The sequence below is a fragment of the Balaenoptera ricei genome, chromosome 8, assembly GCF_028023285.1.
Source record: "Balaenoptera ricei isolate mBalRic1 chromosome 8, mBalRic1.hap2, whole genome shotgun sequence".
Classification (NCBI taxonomy): domain Eukaryota; kingdom Metazoa; phylum Chordata; class Mammalia; order Artiodactyla; family Balaenopteridae; genus Balaenoptera; species Balaenoptera ricei.
In genome coordinates this window covers 78,752,004-78,774,269 of record NC_082646.1, presented here as the reverse complement: position 1 = coordinate 78,774,269, position 22,266 = coordinate 78,752,004, and the positions used below count along the sequence as shown (strand labels likewise).

At 34.1% G+C, this 22,266-nt stretch overlaps 1 protein-coding gene across 6 annotated transcripts in view; it reads right to left on the bottom strand.

Moving 5' to 3' along the window:
• Positions 1-22,266, bottom strand: part of ANO5 (anoctamin 5) — a 100,193-nt gene that overhangs the window by 52,399 nt on the left and 25,528 nt on the right. For all 6 annotated transcript variants that reach the window (XM_059931269.1, XM_059931270.1, XM_059931274.1 and 3 more), the window contains 4 exons: positions 16,387-16,428; positions 13,636-13,749; positions 8,274-8,342; positions 6,880-7,164 (listed from right to left, as the gene is read on the bottom strand). In XM_059931269.1, the coding sequence (XP_059787252.1) occupies positions 6,880-7,164; positions 8,274-8,342; positions 13,636-13,749; positions 16,387-16,428 (510 nt within the window). The remainder of the gene's footprint in view (positions 1-6,879; positions 7,165-8,273; positions 8,343-13,635; positions 13,750-16,386; positions 16,429-22,266) is intronic.

Genomic DNA, 22,266 nt, shown 5'->3' with positions numbered 1-22,266 from the left:
TTACTGTGTTTGGGGTCTCCTTTTTGCAGGCTGCAGGTTTGTAGTTCCCGTTATTTTTGGTGTCTGCCCAGAGGGGACTGGTGCATGTGCTCTGGTGGATGAGGCTGGATCTTGTCTTTCTGATGGGCAGAACTGCATCCAGTGGTGTGTTTTGGGGTGTCTGTGAACTTATTATGATTTTAGGCAGCCTCTCTGCGTATGGGTGGGGTTGTGTTCCTGTCTTGCTAGTTGTTTGGCATGGAGTGTCCAGCACTGGAGCTTGCTGGTCATTGAGTGGAGCTAGGTCTTAGCATTGAAATGGAGATCTCTGGGAGATCTCTTGCCAATTGATATTATGAGGTCTCTGGTGGTCCAATGTCCTGCACTTGGCTCTCCCACCTCAGAGTCTCAGGCCTGTCACCCGGCCAGAGTACCAAGACCCTGTCAGCCACACGGCCAGGTACATGGAGAGTTTCTTGCCTTTTGGGAAGTCTGAGGTCTTCTGCCAGTGTTCAGTAGGTGTTCTGTAGGAGCTGTTCCACATGTAGATGTGTTTGATGTATTTGTGGGGAGGAAGGTGATCTCCACATCTTACTCCTCCATCTTGAAGGTCCTTCTTCTTAGCACTGTTTTAGATATACTTCTCTTCACCTCCCCTTTTAAATATTTTATTGTTTAAGGAATTGTTGATTGCAATGTTTGTCACCCTTGACAAACATTAGATAATCATCATTATCTAATCTGGTTATTCATTTTAAGGGCAGTTTAATATTACGTCTTTGTAAATAAATGATAATTTATGCAAAGTTGTTTTAATTTTATAAATAATGTGATAAATATTAACTATTTTACATACTTTGGATTATTTCCCTAGGAAAGATTCACCAAAAAGATTCTCCAAAAAGAACTCTGTACTGGGGAGCTAACAAAGTGGAAAATTTTACTCTTCCAGATATTAAGACTTATTATAAAGCTATGGTAATAAATACAGCATGGTGTTGTCAAACAAAAACAAATCCAAACTTAGGAAAGATTTTAACGATTACTGCAAGAGGATGAGGGGGACTGTTGCAATAGAGAGATCTGGGAACATCTGAAAAGCCAAGCATAAAATGACTTCTTTTATAGGGAGAAGTAAGCCAAGTTCAGGAAGTGTCTTTCTTTGTGTTAAGGAAGGGCTAGTCTACATGCCAACATTGGCTAAGGTTGAGGGTGCATCAAAGTTTAGGGTCTTTTGGAGAAGTAAGTTCAACTGAATTTTGGTTAATTTACCTAACAGTCCTTTGTTTCAAGGGATCAATGAGGATACATAGTTCAGCTAACCATTTATGAAACAAAGAATGGGAATGTGTCTAACCTGTGTCTAACCTTTATTACCGTAAAGTAATAACAAAAGGAAGAAACTGTAAGGGTAAGTATAGATCTAAAATACTACTCAGCCACAAAAAAAGAAGTCAATTTTGCCATTCACAACAACATGGATGGACATGGGGGGTATTATTCTTAGTGAAATAAGTCAGAGAAAGACAATTACTGTAAGTTATCACTTACAGTAGAATGCAATATGTAGAAACTAAAAAATAAAATAAATGAATGAATATAACAAAACAGAAACAGATTCACAAAGATAGAGAACAAACTAGTGGTTACCAGTGTGGAGAGGGATGGAGGGAGGGGTGACATAGGGATAGGGAATAAGAGGTACAAACTACTATGAATAAAATAAATAGGATACATGGATGTATTGTACAGCACAGGGAATATAGCCAGTATTTTATAAGTTTAAATGGAGTATAATCTGCAAAATTATTGAATCACTATGTTGTACAAAGAAAAAAAACAATGCCTAGTACATAGTAAGTGCTATTTAAGTGTTTGCTATTATTAACAGTAAGAGTATTTTAAGGAATCTCAAAATTATTTTGCATATTTGCAGGGTCACTGGATTAAGTATATACTTGCAAATATGATTACTTTAAGAAGAATACAAATTTGGATACATGAGTTTGGTATATGTTAAAATATATCAATAAGAAAGAAAGAGAGAGAGGTGGGGAGCAAGGGAGGGAGGGAGGGAGGAAGGAAGGAAGGAAGGAAAGGAGAAAGAGAGAGAAAGAAGAAAGAGAGTAAAGAAAGATGGAGGGACAGAGGAAGGAAGGAAAGAACTGAAATTTCCCTGGTGCCAAATCTTAGAGCATTTCCTTTAGAGAACTTGTAATTATAAATTCTTTTTCTCTTCTCTTTGAGATGTAATGTAAATATTTTTAAAAGCTAAATAAGCCTCTTGCCAGTTTCATAACTCAAGAGTGTTTTTCTTAAGTTTTCCAGGAACCATCTCTTTTAAATGTAAACATCAAGAAAGATAACATCCCTGTTTCCTTGGCTCTATGGGAGTGTAGTCTAGGTACCTGGTTCCAAGCTGTAACTACCTGCTCCACATAGATATATGAGAAGTTTTTATTTTTATTATTATTATTATTATTATTATTATTTGGGATAGAGACAACTAATACTGATGAACACTTCAATTAGCAGATGAATTTAGAATAAATTACTTGGCAAACAGTGCTGTCAAGTCAAACAGGGGGGTTATCTATGAATACTCTTTAAGTCATATAGGGAAGGGTGGTTCTTTGCAGTAAGCGGTTTTACAGAACAGGAAGAGTGGGAGATTTCTTTAAATTGTCCCGATTTTCCAGGAACAGAACTCAGGCAAAGTTCAACATTGTCAGTATGGATACAAAAATGGACACAGATCAAAGCAGCAGAATCAAACCCAGAAGTAGATCTATGAATATCTAGACACATGAGTTACGACAAAGAGGGAACTGTAAAACAATATGAAAAGTTGAATGTTTTCAATAATTGGTGTAAGTCAAATGACTATACATATGGGGCAGAAAAGGCCCCTATTTTGCACCATGAACAAAAATTAATTCCAAGTGGACAGTAGTTCTCAATGTAAAAAGTAAAATAATGCAACTTCTAGAATACAGGAAATAACTTAATGATCTTGGTGGCAGTTAAAGGTTAAAAGCTTTATTCATAAAGTAAAGGCTTGAGAAAGTAGACTACAGTTGACCCTTGAACAACGTTGGGGTAGGGGCACTGACCCTTTGGGCAGCCAAAAATGTGAGTATAATATATAGTTTGCCTTCTGTACACAAGGTCCCTCCATATCTGTGGTTCCACATCTAAGAATTCAACCAACCATGGATCATGTAGTAGTGTAGTATTTACTATTGAAAAAAATCCATGTATAAGTGGACCCTTGCATTTCAAACCCATGTTGTTCAAGAGTCAAGTGTGCATTAAAATTAAAAACATCTGTTTATGAAAAGAAACCATAAAAAGGATGAAAAAGGAAGCACAAAGTAAGAAAATATCAGTAAAATATATAATGAATAAAGGGTTCAAATAAAGAATATATAAACTGTTCCTACAAATCAACAAGGGAAGACCTAACTGAAAAACAAAATCAAGAGACATTAGCAGGGACTTAACAAAAGTGCATATCTAAATGCCCAATAAACATAAACAAGGAGATCAATCTCATTTGAGATTGCAAATTAAACCATAATGATACATACACAAATAAGTTTCCATAGAAAGTAATGAAAATTAATGAATAAAAGTTCATACAATTAACCAACCATAGCTAATTTAACCAACCAAATAAATATTGAGCCAAAGAAGCCAGACTCAAAAGAATACATACCGTATGATTCCATTTTTTATAAAGTTTAAAAACAGACTATGCTAATCTCTGCTGTTACAAGTGAGATTGTACCTCTGCTGAGAAGGACAGGAATAGTGACTGGAAGGAGGCACTAGGGCTTCTGGAGGGCTAGGAAAGTTTTCTCTTTTGATCTGGGTGGTGGTTACATAGCTGTGTTCATTTTGTGGTTGAATTCAAAGAGCGGTGCACACTTGTGGGCCTATCTCTATGTATGTTATGCTACAGTTTAAAAAGAAAGAAAAAGAAAGATTGGTACTCTTTAGTGTTGAGAAAGATATGTGGAAAACAGCATTCTCCTATGTTGTTAATAGGACTCTAAATTAGTACATAATTTTGTAAAGGGTGATAGTGTAACACATATACATTTTTAAATGTGCATGCTCTTAGATCCAGAAACTTTCTATGTGGTATCTATTTTGCAGAAAAATTTACATATATGCCGAAATATGTAGTAAACAGCAGAAATGTTCGCAACATCAGAAAAATTGGAAACAAACTCAAAAACTGTCAGAAGTGAAAATGTTTTATAAAATTATGTTACATCTATAAATTAGATATTAGAAATATATATCATGAGACTAAGATGTCATGATGATTGTGAAGATGCTTTAAAAAGTATGAAATTCTGTACCAATGTAAGATGCTCTTGTAATACTGTACATTTGTACATACGTGAACTACAGTATTCTGGATGAAGATAGAAAGGAAGGGTAGGGCTTCCCTGGTGGCGCAGTGGTTGAGAATCTGCCTGCCAATGCGGGGGACACGGGTTCGAGCCCTGGTCTGGGAAGATCCCACATGCCGTGGAGCAACTAGGCCTGTGAGCCACAACTACTGAGTCTGCGCGTCTGGAGCCTGTGCTCTGCAACAAGAGAGGCCGCGATAGTGATAGGCCCACGCATTGCGATGAAGAGTGGCCCCCGCTTGCCGCAACTAGAGAAAGCCCTCGCACAGAAACAAATACCCAACACAGCCAAAAAATAAATAAATAATAAATAAATAATAAATTTTAAAAATGCTTTGCTGAAACCCTTCAGGGAGTTGGGGGTTTAAAAAAAAAAAAAAGAAAGAAAAGAAAGGAAGGGTATTTTCTACATCAATCTTCCAAATAATTTCCTGAACAGAGCAAGAACAGTACTGCTCCACTATGAAGGAGAGGAAATTGTTGTGGTTTTTTTTTTTAATTTTTAAATTTTATTTTATTTATTTTTTATATAGCAGGTTCTTATTAGTTATCTATTTTATACATATTAGTGTATATATGTCATTCCCAATCTCCCAATTCATCCCAACTGTTGAGTTTTAATGCTGAATTAACCTAAGACATTGGCACTCTTTACAAAGAACAAGCAAAGATAAATGAGTACTGACATTTCTATATTTGAGCAAGTTGCTAAGTTGTTCCTACAGGTTCACTGGTCTTTTGTTAGCAACTTTTTAATGCAACAAGTATATCTGAAGGATTCACGATTTGCAGAGTGCTTCATGTACATTCTTTCATTTGATCTTCCGAAAAATGCCAGTCTACCATTCTCTCTGTTTTAAGAGGTTATCTTGTTTAGACAGTAGAGCTATTAACTGAAACCAGGCCTTCTGATTCCATGCCGTGTGCTCAACATTCCCTTAAAGTTGCCTCTTATATTTGTTGTTGCTGCTGCTACTTTTTAATCCAGGTAGGAAAAGGAAGGAAATTTTTAGTCTGTGGATTTACAATTTTTATGTAAATTCTAGGCACTACATTTTGTTTAATATTCCTGTCAGTGAATTTTTTAAAAAAAATATAACTAGGGATTAGAAAAATGATTATTTCAAAATGCTTCTTAGACACTTAAGAGTGCTGAACCTAAAGGGAATGAAGTCTCTCATTCTTCAGGGAAAGAGAGTAAGTAGTCTCAAGGGGAAGGGTCTTGTGATTGTTAGGACCCTGGTAACTTCAGAAATAGGTAACAGATACATGCGGTAAGAGCAACAAAGAACCTGAATTTTTTTTCCTATGAAGTCAGATCAATAATAATATCTCACACTTATTGAACGCTTAGTATGTTCCAGAAACTATTCAAAGTCATGCATACCTTAACTCATTGAATTCTCAGGGTAACTTATGAGGTGGCTATTACTCCTATCTTAACAGGAAGAGACAGTGGCACAGAAACTGTGATTAGGAGAGAGGTTATTAATGGGAAATTTCAAGACCCTAGGACTACAAATGGAGAGGAAATATTATTATTCAAAAGACTGAAAACAAAAATTAAAACAAAAATTTAAAAAAAGGAAAGATTGAAAACAGTTTTAAATGAAAGGAAAAAGTTCAGATGTTTCTCAAATGCTATCTATTGTGAACAAAGTAATATGGCACCTGCCATTTCAGTAAACAAGGAATGTTGCCTGCCACCAAGCCATCAGCCACTGTAGCCTCCCCACAACAGGGGATTCAGGATGGAGAAAAACAGGATACACCTCCTACGTAGTTAAGAGGCATATCAAAGGAATAATTTCAATGAGCCCAGACGCTTGCATCTTCCCATGCGTAGAAAAGCACTAAAATCATTAACTTGAGATATCTGGTTTTTGTGATTAGCAGTAATCTTTCAATGTCCCACTATATGTATTTTTTCCAGCAACAAGTCCTATATATCCTGGCTCCTCCCTTACCTGTTATAACAGTTCCTCAGAGTTCGCAGTAATGTCCTTGAATAAAACATAATTCTCAACTTTTAGGTTGTGCATTTTTTTCAGTCAACACCATATACAAAGAAATTAAAACATTCCATTTCCAGTTGGAATGACCAATATTCCTTCTGCTAGGCACTGAATTTATAAAACCAAACTATAAGTTTATAAAACCATTTTACAAAAATCTTACAAAACCAAAGTCCTCTGGCTCTCAATTAAGTCATTTCCCCAATATTGCATGAGGCCTCTCTTTGCTGTGTCCACACTGTCAACCACTCATTTTTAAACGACAGCTGGAGAAGTAGGGAGGTTAACAGGGTTAAGCGGTCCAAGTAGCCTTTCAAACCTGCCCAATACCACCGAACACTTATCGAAATTTACACAGAAACACCTTATAGACACAGTATCGCACACACACACATATAAAAGCACACACAGGCACACATCCCTTACTCCAAGGGATGTGCCCAAAGGTCTTCTCTACCTACAATTCTGTTTCTTGATGAGGATGGAAAGAAGCTTGACTCATCTTCAATGAGGAAGAGCTCCTGCCGATGTCTGGTGAATTGGGCAGTGAAATATTCAGCATGAGGATGCTTCACATTCCTTGGGAGCTTCAGAGGCCCAAGCATACAGCTAAAAGGGATTTTGTCAGCTCGAGGAATATCACTCTCCTTAATAGGCATTTTGATTCCCAACACTTCAGCGTAAGTAACTAATACCTCCCAAGGGGCATGGATCTTGACAAAATAAGTTTTCCCATCTTCCGAGTTCTGTATAAAATGGAGGCAAAATAACAGAAAGATTACTGAGTTGATTAAAGAAAGAAAATTTTACAAAATCTCAAATTAAAGACATCAAGTATTTTCAATTTATTGAAAAATTTCAGCAAAACTTTGCAAATGCTCAAAACAGTTATACATATTATACTTACATATATATGTATATATGTGTACACTATATGTGTGTGTGTGTGTGTGAGAGAGAGAGAGAGAGAGAGAGAGACATAGAGGCAGACAGAGACAAAGAATATTTTAAAAAATATATTTCAGGGTCAATGTACACTAGTCTGAAGTCCATAGAAACACATGTGGTTCTGGGAAATCTCTCAAGTATTTAGCAACTAGCTATAAGCTTAGAACTGTGTTTAGGGTATATGAGAAATACATACAAAGTATAAGATATACTCCCTCTTCTTACCCAGTTTTGATGTATCACCTACACTTAAAGGAGGAACTTTAGGTAATAAGGGTTCATTACACAGAAGAATAATTAAGTTACAGATAGAATATGTGGTATAATTCATATTTACTAGTTCAGTAAAAAACAGGGATAAATAAGAAGTAGAGACTATTAATTTAGAAGTAGAGAGTATTAGAGTTTCATGGACAGGGTGGGATCTGAAATAGGTCTTTAAAAGTAATTTTGAAGGAAATTCTAGAAAACCAGTAAATGGTAGGAGGTTAAAAAACAAAAAACAAAAACTTGGCATATTCACGAGCACAAAGTGTCTTGGCTTAACTAGAAGGTTGTGTTGCAAGATAGCCAGGTTAACTAGTTAGGGTGCTAGATTATAGGCTGCCTTCAAAATGACACAGATATGAAACAAAAACCATGTCTTTACTTTCTCTGGATCCTGACTAGAACTATTTATGCCTATTTTTAAAGTGTTCCACTCATCCCTTATCATCTCAAATTCAGAGCACCGACCTACTTATTTACCTGGAAGACCACAGGCCTTACCATCCCCAGTTACATGTCAGTAGCCAAAAAAGCTATTGTTTTACTCCCAAACACAAAGTCTAGCCAGTCAAAGGTCAGAGGAGAAGAAAACAAAACTTAAAAAACCAAGACTCTGATATAGATTAACAATTACATTTACCATTTTATCTTCAATTTCCAACTCAAGACCTATTTTTCTGAGATTTTGTTCAAACTCTTTTCTTCTTTCCTATGGAAAAACAAATTAGTAGAATTATGTAAAACCCTTTTATTTGCCCAGCGATAAACAGACTTGTTACACAATGACTGTGCCTCCAGATGGTCCCTTGGTTGTATGTAAAAGTACTCTATGTATTACCCCCATCTGAGCGCCATGGCATGCTTTTCACCTATATTATAAATCACAGTATAACTATAAAAATCCAATATATCTAGGAATAATCTCCAGGAAATATGCAGGACCTCTATCTGAAAAAAATGCAGAAAACTTTATTAATTAACATAAAAAATTTGATAAACAGAGAGACATATTATACTCCTAGTCAGGAAGATTCAGTACTACAAAGATATCAGTATTCTTCAAATAAAGGACATATTTAATGCAATTTTAAGCCAAAATATCATCATGACTTTTTAATCATGAAGAATAATTTCACTTAGAAAAAGTAAAATTAAATTTAATTCAATTAAATGCAAATAATCATTACTGTGGGCTTTAAAACAATGATTAATTGTCGAAAAATCTTTTGGCTTTATGATTTAAGAGTGAAAAAATTGTAACAGTGATTTAACTATAATTCAAGTATGATTTAACTCATGTAAGTGTGAAAAACTGTAAATGTGACTTAAATGTAAAAAAATATGACTTAAGTGTGAAAAATAGTAACTGAAATTTTAAAAGGTTTCACTAGGATATTACAGGACACATCTTCAAATGGATATGTCCACCTTGAGAGATCTTCAAACTTTACAAGGAATAAAATATAATTTTAATGGGTTCTTTTTCTCCATTTCCAAAGTTTACTACATGTGAGAATATGTCTATGAATAATTTTCACTCTCTGATACCCTTTCACAATTGCCCTTCTCCTAGGTTACCAAAGAAAAGGCAGGCTGTGAACATCCAGGAAAGCAAAAACAAAACAAAACAACAAGGGGCAGAGAGGGACATTCAAAATATTGTTATCAGTATTAAAAAAAGTAAATCTTCTCACTGTAGTAACAAATGCTTTTGCAAGTCATGTGGACACCAATTCTCTGAGTTCAGTAAAACTGAAGGCTGAGCTAAGAGGATTATTAGGTGACAGACCATTAAACATTACTTTTATGATAAATCACTTTGTAATTTGGGGCTATAATTCAGGAGCTCAAAAAAGATTCAAACTGCTAAAACAGTACCTTTTCTATTCCAATCTACTTATTTATCTGAACAAGCTTAATTTATACAAACATATATAAAAATAGAATATACTTGAAGCTGAACCATCTCATTATAGGAATAATTCTCATTCATCTACAAATAAGGAAAATATTGTTTTTTGGGTTTTTTTAACATATTTATTGGACTATAATTGCTTTACAATGGTGTGTTACTTTCTGCTTTATAACAAAGTGAATCAGCTATACATATACATCTATCCCCATATCTCCTCCCTCTTGCGTCTCCCTCCCACCCTCCCTATCCCACCCCTCTAGGTGGTCACAAAGCACCGAGCTGATCTCCCTGTGCTATGTGTCTGCTTCCCACTAGATGGCGGAGGAGTAAGATGTGGAAAATATTGTTTAAAGCCCCTGTGTTCATTTCATTAATTGATGCATTTAGGATGACTTTACTTTTGATGTTTGATAACTACCTGTCAAATATTGTAGTATATTCATGATGTTTTATCAATTATACACTTGTACAATTGTAAAAAAAAAAACAAAACCCTCAAAACAAAAGAAAAAGTTTAAGGCTTAGACTGTTCTGGTGAAAATAAAAACATTTCAAGGTATATACACATTTGTTGTAGCAAACTTAAGACTGAACAAACAACAAAAGACTCCCAAAGACAAAACACTTAAATGAGGAAAAAATTATGTGGAGAGAGTGGAAGGAAAATTCTAGGTGGAGAAAAATAAATGATGTAAAATTCGAAGTGCTAAAAAAGAGTTTCTTCATATAATTCATTTTTTAAAATAAATGATGGTGAGTGTCAAATTTCCATGGTATTTACCTTCTAGGGATATAGGCTAAAAACTGGACCATTTACAAAATATTATAAATTATATCCTTTGCAACTACTGAAATGTATGATAAATAATTGTAGTTGGGGAAGACTTGTAGATGAATCAGGCTTTCAGGGGAAGTCCAGGAGTTCATTTTAGACCTGCTGAGTCTGAGATTCTGTAAGACTTCCAAGTAGAGATGCAGAATAGTCACATGGGAAAGAAGTACAAACTGGAAAGGTAAATGTTGGAATTAGCACAAACATGGTTTTAAATTTTAAAACTGTGAGACAGGATGCATCACCAAAGAAATCAATGTAGGCTGAGAAAAGTAGAGGATTAAGGACTGAACCTGAGGCACTACAATAACAAGAAATCAGGGAGAAGAAAAGATTGAGAAGGCGTGGCTAGTGAAATAAGAAGAAAACTAAGAGAATGTGGAGACCTGGAAGCTGAGTGAAGAACATAAACTGTAGAGAAGGGAATGGTAAGCAGTGGCAAATGCTGCTAACAGGTCAAGCAAGATGAGGGTTGAAACTTGATCATTAGATTCATTTATCTGAAGATAAGCAGAGTGGGTGACGTTAAGGCCTGATAGGAATGGGTTTAAGAGAAAACTGGGCAAAAAGGAAATTGAGAAATCGACATTAGCTGGCAGGGAAATTGAGATTAAAAGGAGGTTTTCGTGCTTGCTTTTTAATTCATTTTTAATACGGAAGAATTAACAGCACATTTATTTGTTGAAAGAAATGATCCGGTAAAGAACAACACAAAATGCAATTTTAAGAGAGAGGAAAGAATTGTAAAAGCAATACCCCTAGGTAGGTATGCAGAAAAGAGTTAATATAACAGGCTTGAAACTGCTATCTTTAGAAAGGCCCGCCTGCAAGGTTGGTTCTGGTGTCTGGGAACTTGGTTTTTGTGAGGGTTCCCACCATTCCCAGAACTACTAAGAGTGGCTCACTTTACCTCAACTGTCTGTACAAACTATGTAGTTCATACTGAACATCTGCTTTCTTCCGGGACTACGAAATGTTGGTATGAGATAGGCAGAAGGTTACAGGACCAGCCCCCAATAAGATCCTGCAGTACTGAGTCTTTAATGAGCTTCCTTAGTAGACAGTACTTCCAATGTGATGTCATACATTGTTACTGGAGGAATTAACTGCATCCTGTGTGACTCCACTGGGAGAGAACTCTTATAAGCTTGCTCCTGGTTTTCTCTGGACTTTGCCCCATGCATCTTTTCCTTTTGCTGATTTTGCTTTTATTATTTCATTGCAATAAAACATAGCCATTGAGTACGGCTACATGCTGTGTCCTGTGAGTCCTTTTAAGTGAGTCAGCAAACCTGGGGGTAGTCTTGTTGACTCCTAAATGTTAGGCAAGAAGAAAGGGATCCAGAACACAAGCAAATGTGTTGGCTTTAGATAGAAGGATAAATAGTTCATCTATGGTAAAAGGAAGAAAGGTAGATTATACAGGTGGAAGATGCTGGTAGATGGACAAATGTGGTAATGAAAATTAAGAATTTCTCTTCTACTTGCTTCAGTTTTCTCAGTGACTTAGAAAAGTGGTCAGCTAAGCTGGAAAATGGGGAGGATACATAGAAGGTGTGAGAGGGAAAAAGTTATAAAACAGTCACCCAGGAGAGTGGGAAACTGAATAAATTAAGGAAGTAAAGTATGACTGCCAGATAGCATTAAGGACCGAGTTGAGGTCTATCAGCACAAATACGAGATAAAACCAGTAAGTGAATTGTATGTCTGTCTTTCTGCATGGTTCTAGCATTAGCAGGTGGAGAGTTGGGTTTAACTAAAATTGTTTTTCAAAGTTAAGTACAATTGAGAGATGGGCAAGGGATTTGATGGCACATGCAATAGAGTATAATTTGATATGAGATTTAAACTGAATAAGCATAAATAAGAGCATAAAGATAAGGAGAAGCAGTAAAAAGGTAGTTAAGATAATTGTATCTTATCTGGTCCTGGTGCAGTTGAAGGAAGAAGAGTATTTGTCAGACATATTCGAGGGATTGGTCAGACAGTTGGATACTTTGAATGAGATTATAAAGAGTTGTAGTTGTTAGTAATGACAAGCTCTAGGGGAGTGAATGGCTGAGTTAGAGACTAAGATACTTGCAAAAGGGAGTTCAAGGAACAGAGAGGCTAGGATGCCAAAATAATCATCTAGATAACCATTGAGACAATACTTAAAAAGGGAGTATTTGTGGAGAGAGTGATAGTGATCCAGGAGCTAAAATTGTTGAGAAATAGAACAGAAGACCAGGGACAGATTAATGACAGCAACAATGCAGGGTAGCGATAACTCCAATGAGATTTAAAACTCAGGAGCTTCAAGGCTGAGCGAGGGAGGATAGGCTGTAATCAACAAAAAGATAAAAGGAGAGCAGGCATTCATCCATCTCCAGAAAAAGTGTAAGGGAAAAACCACCACCGCTTGAGAGGTCTGCTGTGGAAGGCACCAGACCCACCCGAGGAGCTAGGCTTGAAGGGGACATTCAGAGAAGAGCTGAATATGGTGATGATAGTGAATGAATTTTAGAGGCCTGGTGGAAGAGTTTCCAGGCAAAGGGTGGAAGAAATGGACAGAAATGGCTATGTACAGGGCCTTATGGGGATAATAGCTACAGTTTTTTACTTTATGTGACATTTATTTCCTATGTAAGTATGTTAGCAAATGTGTGTTTATATGCTTACCCATCTGAATTAATATATTAATTCATTATTTCCAATATCTAATATTTATTAAGTATCCATTATGCTCTAACTGCTGTTCTAAGCATTTGAGTATACAGTAATGAACAAGACAAAGTCCTTGGTTTTGTGAACTTAATTTATGGTGTTGGAGACAGTAAACAAGTAAAAAAAATGAATAAATAATGTAAGTTCAGAAAGTGATAAGGTCAGAAAGAACATAATATCAAGGCTATTCAGATAAAATGGATTAATGAAAGTTGAAATGAAAAGTAAACACAAAAGATAAATATTATATTCAGACATACACCTCAAATTCTGGAGGTCACATTTAATATCAAAGGTGAGCTATATAAAAAATATATCAGTCACTTGGGAGAAGAAAAAGAAGTCACTGTCCAAAATACCCAAAAAATAAAATTGACTTTACACATCCATTCTTAGGCTGCGTATTTTGTAGTCTTTTCACTCAGTTTCAGCTTTCAGTAACACTCTGGGGCTGCTAACTTTTACAACATAATTCAGAGGAAACACCCCTGTCAAAGTATAGAACGTGCTTCTTTTTATTATTCCCATCTCTCTTACATAAGTACTTACTGCCTTCAGTTCAGCTTCTTTCTTTATGTCATCAACATAGGAAAGCACAAAATCAATTTGCCTAATCCCATCTCGGAAGAAGATAGAATCTTTGCTTTGTTCATCTTTTTTAAACTGCAGGAGACATGAATGACACAACTTTAAATTATAGTTTTATTTTCAGACGGCAAAAACATGAAAGGGATTAGCTAAAATTTGGTCACTGAATTTGATTAAAATTAGCTAAAATTTGGTCACTGGTCATCTAATTTTTTTCAGTCCTGAAATGACAGATGAAGACAACCAGAGTTTTCATCAACAGAAGATCATGCTTATTTTAGAAAGTGAAATGCCATAAAGAAGTTACATATTAAACAATAAAGACTCAAGATGAAGCTAAGCATATTTACTGCATGCACACACAATAAAAATGCTACAATTATACCAAAACACAAAATAAATACATGTATACATTGATCCAAAATACGTATTCAGAGAGGCTTGTTATCTTCATTAAACAACGTACCAATTACTCCAACAAATAATTCATGGTCACACACTACTTTGGGGGTATGATTAATTATAGACCAATTAATGAATCTCACTGCAAGAACATAAACTTATGATAAATGCTTATGTTTTCATAAAATTGCTACTTTCTAATTCAACTTTTGAAGGGTTAAAATGAAATCAAGATGCAGTTAAAAATTAGAAAGCAAGTTAGCTTGCCAGCTGACTTCACTACAAGTAAACTCTCATGCAAATTTCCTTTCAACATCAACTTCCTAAGTGAGCTAAAAGCAATCCGCTGTTTAAATCTGTGTTATCAATTCTCTCAGTATAATCGTCAAACTTACAAATTCAGCTTTCACATGTGTAGTTCATTAATTCCTCCCCTTTCAAAACTGCAAAAACACTAGAGAGCTTCAGAAAGAAGAGATTTCATGTTTGACTGATTTGGCCTTCTTTATAGTTTATATATAATATGTAATAGTTAATATTTGGAATAGGCCACATATAATACCTAGAGTGATGTAAATAGATGATGCAGTGCATGTCAGTGATCTCTCTAACCCTGTGATGCAAATTTATAACATAGGCAACTTTCCAACTGCTTTAGCTAACCTGTGAATGGGGAACTGGGTTTTTAATTTTCATAACTGGTATTTATATTAGTTTATGAGTTTCTTTTATGGTACTCTATGCTGTTTTTCATTCAAGTCATGCCAGGCAGATCACCCATAAAAAGGATTGGTTGTAGATCAGTCAAGTAAGAATAAGACAAAAATCTCATGTTTGATCTGTGGTCTATGAACAGAATCACTGTATTTTATCTATATGAATGCATAACTGATGTGTCTCAGAAAGAACTAGCTCCCAGTGCACAGGAGGAAATGAGTGGAAAAAAGAATGAAGAAACAAAAAATATTCAGGGAGTCTAGAGATTACACATCAAAATACAGTAATTCAAATGATATGTTTGAGTTCTCTACACCCCAGTCAAAGGATACATAATCATCTCTCTTTTGCTAAAAGAAAGTAAAACAAAACAAACAAAAAAAATTCCTGAAAAAATTCAAACTGTTATCATGTTATATCTTGATTATAAATCACTAAAAAAAGGTGAACAAAACAAAAAAAATTATTTGAGCTCTTGTAAATCATCACAGTATTAGCATATCTTATGAAATTCACCAAAATTTGTGGAGCCAACTGGGGAAGGAAAAAAACTACTAATTAGATTAAATACAATCAAAGCAAAAAATTAGAGGGAAAAAACAATAATGTTTTTGCTCTAAATCTGGGACAGTCATATTCTGTCTGGTAGAGGGTTTTTTTAAAAAGTATATATTTATAAGCGGTCATATTGTTTGAACAAGCTAAATTTAGGTCCACAGAGAGAAGTTCTGGTGATAGAAGATGTGCACATAGAAATCAACAAAAATCACACTCAAGAGTTTTTGTCTATTAGGGAACAAACAAAGTAACTAGAATATTGAATCTAATTATTTTCTGAATGTTCAGTCAAAATGGGTATATGTAATTCCCTTCTCCTGAAAGGTAGCCAAGGTAGCCTTTGGCTACCTAGAAAAACCCAAATTTCTATCATTATGTCATGCCCTAACTATAAACTGTAAAAAATTTTTAAATACAGAGAAATCACTGGTAGCCTTGTAAATCACCATGAGGTACATGTCTTAGGACTGTTAACAAAAACTTGTTGAAGCCAACTGGGGCAGAAAAACCTGATAATTTTGTTCCATATAATTGAACACTATTAAAACACATCATTCTTTTGTTTTGCTCAAGACATGACATTAAGATCATTTTTTGCAGTGTGTGTAAGGTTTGTATTTATATTTGTATTTGTGTTTGATTTGTTCTTGGAAATGCCTGTTTATAGTGAGGCAAATATCTGGGTGGCTATTGAATGAGGTCGTTTTTCTGAGGTTTATAAACTTGGATTCTTGATGGGGATTCGTAAACTTCTGAAACTGTATGTAAACTGCATGTGTGTATATGTGTATGTGCGTGTGAGTGTATTTATGTGTGTATGTAATTACATTTTTTTAGGAAAAGTTTCCAAAGCTTGAATCAGACCCAAAAAAGATTAAGAATCACCATTCTAAAACCCCAGTTGCCTGGGGAATAGGAATCAGTGACAAAGGCCCCCAAATCAATAGTATTCATTGCAACAAAAATGCCTCGGGCTAGCACTGCAGCACTAGCAATGCATCCAAAGCATAAGCAGCAGCATTCAGCACTGGTTACCATAAGACGCCGCCTCAGGAACAAATTGTATCGCTTTGCAGACTGTAAAGCAATCAATAGAGAGTTAGCAAATCCTGCCCAGGATTAAAGAAAAGATCCCCTGCAAAAACAGACACGCAAACAAACAAGACCCTCAATATGATCACTCATGTGAATATGCATGTGTATGTGTAATAATTAAATTGGAGGGTGGGAGAAGACAGAAGAAAAGAACAAAAAAAATAGGAAGAAAACAATAAAAAATAAAGGAAAGAAAAAAAAAAAGGAGACTTCAAAGTAAATTTCCCTAAATCCCTTTACAATAACTTTAAATAATACACATTTGTGGACCTGGATTAAGAAGAAAAAAAAAAGAATAATGAAGGAAAACATGAGAATGGAAATGTAAAGTAAAATAGGTATAATAGGTATTCTGTTAAGTATGCCTATACATATCAGACAAAGAAAGCAAAATTACTACAGTTATTCTGGGACCATGTATGGTATGCAAAGTTTACCCAATAGTGTAAAATACTTCATTACTGAAAAAACACTGAAATTACCATTATCATGTACATGTGTGTGTAATTACTTTTTTCTTAGGAAGAGGTTCCAAAGCTTCAATCAGATCCAAAAAAGATTAAGAATCTTTCATTACCATTAAAATATTTCACTACCAAAATACTGAAGAAAAAAAGGAAAAGTCATTTGATTATTTAAATGCTGAGTTGTCTTCAGTCTTCAGTTACCATGACCATTATTTTTAAAATACCAAGGCAATTAATTAAAAACATCTGGGATAATCAATAATACTTGAAAGAAAACCTATGGCACAAAAAAGGCAAGTATTGTATTTTATAGTATAATGAAATGATAAATTATCTAATGAAATTATCAATAAAGAGCTTCAGTTCTTGTCATGCAAAGTTTTGTTTAAACTGTTGTTTTCCTGGAATAGGCTAAAGAGACCCAAGCAACTGGTGACTAAGGTGGGAAAGTCCCTGCTCTGTAAACTGATGAGCTTACTATGTATAGATGAGTTAATATTGCTGTTATTTAAAAACAACAGATGGATTAAAAACAAGATGGATGTTGGTCATTGTATAAAGCATACTTTAAACTGTTATATTCTGTTGGGCTGAAACATTTCACTTTAGCACTTTGATTTTCTTGGGATCCTTCATGAGATTCACAAGTTACTGTTTTTCTCAGATGTTTTACCTAAAGTCATCACAGAATTGTTATTGTTAGTGTGAAAGAGTCACACACTAAGAGGCCACATAGGACCCTATTATGACTTTCATGGGCCCCTACCTCTATTAAAAAATTTTAATTAAAAAAATAATATGATTTTTTTTTGTTTTTTTAAATTCTGATTTTAAAAGAAATTAAAATTAAAGCATTTCCATGGGCTCCAAAAAGTATCCTGTGCCTACTGTGCCTAAAGAATAAGTTGGCCCTGGAGTCACAGGTTAACTAGTGCCACCACATTAAGAGTACTGAGAATGCAGGGTATAAAAAGTTACCTAAATGACTGATAAAAAGCCCTTTGTGATCAACACATCTAATGGCAAGTTACTTTGAAGCTCTTTCAATACCGGATACCCTCATGGTACAAAAACCAATGGGCTCAATATCAACAATTGGTCCTGAAAAAGTACTGACTTAATAGTTAATATTTTTTAAACTTGATTTTAAATATATTAAACGAAGATCACCAAAGGACTTGATACAAAATGATAAAATTAACATTCTATAGACTAAAATTTTAGAATTAATAACTTCATAATATATTTCCAACATGTGCTGAATATGTGCATGTTTTATTACAAATGGATAACACTAAAACTTATTAGTGTTTTATTAAAAGGTATTTTTATTAAAAGGTATTTTAAAAATCATTCCTATTTCCTTGTTACTTCAATAACTAATTGGTGTATTTACTTCTGGTTTTGTCTAAGCACTGAATTTTTTAATATAATAAGTGGTTATATTTAATGTACACATTTTTCTTGACTTTTTAATATTACCATAATATTAAAATAAATTCTCATATATTATAAACTTGCCATAAACATAATTTGTCTATATCTTTTCAATTCATTAAATTTAATCTAATTTTAATCTTTTTGTAAAAAGATTCTTTAGAGTCTCTTCTCTAGGAATAGAGTTGAAAACCTATATTATTGGTGCTACATAGAAGTTGTCAATAGCATCTTTCTCTCATTATGCTAATGTGAACACCTTTACTCCTAAATTTTGAATTATTATTCTGCCATGTGTTTTAAATCTGCATATTTTTTAAACCCAAGATAAAAATTATATATATGTATGGCAATGTCCAATTGGAAATTTAAAAAACCCAATACTTACATGAGTATCAAAAATATGAAGTATATATGGACAGATTTAACATATATGTGCAATACTTGTATATTGACAATGAAAATATTGCTGAGATATACTAAAGAAGATCAAAATAGAGATATATTTTATGGTCATGTATTGAAAGATCAATATTGTTAAGATGTAAATTCTCCTCAAATTGATCTATAGATTCTACACAATACCAATCAAAATACCAATAAGATTTTTTTTTTTAGAAATTGGCAAGCTGATTCTAAAATTTATTTGGAAATGTGAAGAATCTAGAGTAGCCAAGCAATTTTGATAAAGAAGAATGAATTAGAAATAATTACTCTACCTGATTTTAATATTTCCTATAAAGTGAGAATAATCAAGACAGTGTAATATTGGCATAAGAATAGACATATGATGGGACAGAATAGAGAGTTTAGAAATAAACTCACACATAAACGGTCAGTTTCCACAAAGGTTCTAAAGTAATTTATGAGGAAAAGAGTCATTTCAACAGGTAGTGCTAAATATGCATATTTAAAAAGTAAATAAATTTAATTCTCACCACAAGTCATCTACAAAAGTTAACTCAAAATGAATCCTAGACCAAAAGTAAAAGTTAAAACTATAAAACTGAAGAAAATCTGAGAAAATCTCCCCTACTTTGGTGCAAATATTTCTTAGATAGAGCACAAGAAACATGGATCATAAAAGAAAAAGGATGAGAAAGTGAACTTTGAAACTTTGAAAATTTGTATTTTTAAAAATAGTGTTAAGTAAAAGAAAAGGAAAGTCACAGATTGGGAGAAAATGTTTGCAATAAATACAACTGACAAAGGTTTTGCATTCAGAATACATAAAAGCTTCTTACAAGTCAATAAAAAGATAATCCAATTTCTAAAAGTACAGAAAAGATTTGAACATATAGTTAACAGAAGAAGATGTATGAATGGCCAATAAGTCCATGAAAAGATATGTAACATTATCATTCATCAGGAAAATGAGCACTGAAACCATGAGATAACCTCCATTCAATCACTAAAATTAAAAAGTTGACAATATCAAGTGCTGGTGAGGATGTAGAGTAACTAGAATTCTCATGCATTACTGGTAGGAATGAAAAATATACAACCATGTTTTAAAATAGTTTAGCAGTTTCATATAAAGTTACACATACATTTTTCATATGATCCAGAAATTTTACACCTAGGAAATTAATGAAAAGAAATGAAAATATATGTCTATACAAACACTTCTTACATGAATGTTCCTAACAGCTTTATTTATAGTGGTCCCCAAACTGAAAACAATTCAAATACCCTTCAACAGGTGAATGGATAAACAAATTTTGGTATATCCACACAATGGAATACTACTTAGCAATAAAACAAAATAAAAGAAACCAAAAAACTACAGATATATTCAACAAGATTCAATTTATCAGTATCATTTGACGTTTTGGATGAGTCTCAGCAACATTGTGCTGAACAGAAAAAGCCAGTAGCCAGACACAAAATAGTATATACTATTACATACATCATATAGTATGATTCCATTAACATACGACTTTAGAAAAAAAATTAAAAAAACAAATGAGCGGTTGCCTAGGGCAGGGGTGAAACAGCAAAAGGAAGCTTTATTTGAGGTAATGGAAATCTATATCTTGATTGTTGTGATTTGTTAAAATTTGTCAAACCGTACACTTAAAATGGGTGCATTTCATTGTATGTAATGTATAAACAATAAAGATGATAATTTTTAACTTGAACAACTACAAGAATAGATTGTATGTAGCTAAGATATGAAAGACTTCAAAAGAGCAGTTTTTTGTCTGGGAAAAATTACATTTTAAACATGTAAATCTTGAGATGTCTTTAGATATTTAAATGCATATGATGGGGAAACGGCTTGGATATTTAAGTCTGAAGGTCTTAATATTTAAGTCTGATGTCTATACTAGAAACTTAAATTTAAGTGTTACAACATATCATTGGTATTTAAAGCCATGAGACTGAGTAAGATCTCTAGGAGACAAATGTCTGAGTCCTAGGGCAATCATATCTAAATAGAAATGTAGATCAATTATAAATACTGTATTCATACTTATTGCTTCTGGCTCATTTATTCAAAGGTACATTCTGGCTGGCTTGTGCCTAGGCCAAGCATGTCATTAAATATTTGGAATACCATCCCTGAGGTGAACAAGATCCACACCCCTTCAAAACCTGTTAACAGCATGTTGATTGTTATTAAGGCATGCCTCTAGTGTGCCTTTCCAATTCCCATTCCTCCTTCTTTAAACACTAAGTACTTTTCAAATTATTCCTCCCAACACAAATGGCACTCACTGTGAGACAGGTTCCTTTAGGTATAATTTTCTCCATTTTTCTGTGTTTCATTTAATGGTTTTAGCATCCTTCTAGCAATTTAGCTAGCCATTTAGGTACTCAGTCAAATCCACTGTTGACTACTTTATTTAAAATAAAAGGTTAAATTATGTGAATTCCTCTGTATTTATAGAATCATTAGTAGTGAAGTTCTATCATAATAATGGTAGGATTACATTTTTTTCCAAAAGGAAAATATATCCAATGATATCCTGCTGGATATCTTTGGCTTGTCTCAGTAGAACCCTTCTCTATCCATCTCTACGCTGCTTTTTTTCTTGGGAGGGCGACTGGTTATACTGATAGGTATCAAAGACCTCCTCTGACTTCTGGCTTCCCACAAATGATTGGAAGGAGGCAAAAGAGTGTAAATGTCCTCCTTTCTGAGGCTGGATTCAGGAAGGTTGTATCCTTCCACTGAAGGTCATTAAGCCTCTCAAGAATGTCTCAAGTACATGACTCTCTCCTGGGATCTAATAATTGTTCCCTCCCAATTCCCTTCAGTTCTATGGGTGATAATAGATTCATGGTTACTAGATCTATACACACTGGGCTTTTATGGCACCCCATATTTGTAACAGTTTTTTATTAAGCCCTCCTCAAATTATCCTATTTTGAGTATGCCTAATAGGACCCTGATTGATACAGATTTTTCTTTTGTGATATTTCTATAACATTAAAAGAAAATTTCCCTGGAAAAATGGTTGATTCTGGGACTGACACAGGAAAAGTACAAGAAGAGATGAGCTTAGAGCATCTTGTAATGCCAGAAAGTAAGAAAAGCTAAAAACAAAGCAAAATCAATAGGGTTATATCAAAGGGATACAGGGATCAATCAAAAAAGCTCTTAATAATCAAAGCAAGGCCAATTTGAGCAACAAAGTAAATGAAGTAGTACTGAGTCTATAATGCAAAATATAAAGTAAATATCTCTGAGCCCAAACTGATATAAATATACAAATAATGTATAAATAAATTGATGAATAAATAAATGAGACCTATTTCTCATACAGAAGAATTCCAAATAATTCATTTACCCTTAAGGAAGTGGAGCAAAATCCCCCAATTCTTGAGTGGGCTGCACATAGTGCCTTTCTTCTAAAGAGTACAGTATAAAAAGGGAGAATAGAAAGAAAAACTTCACAGTAGAGCAAGT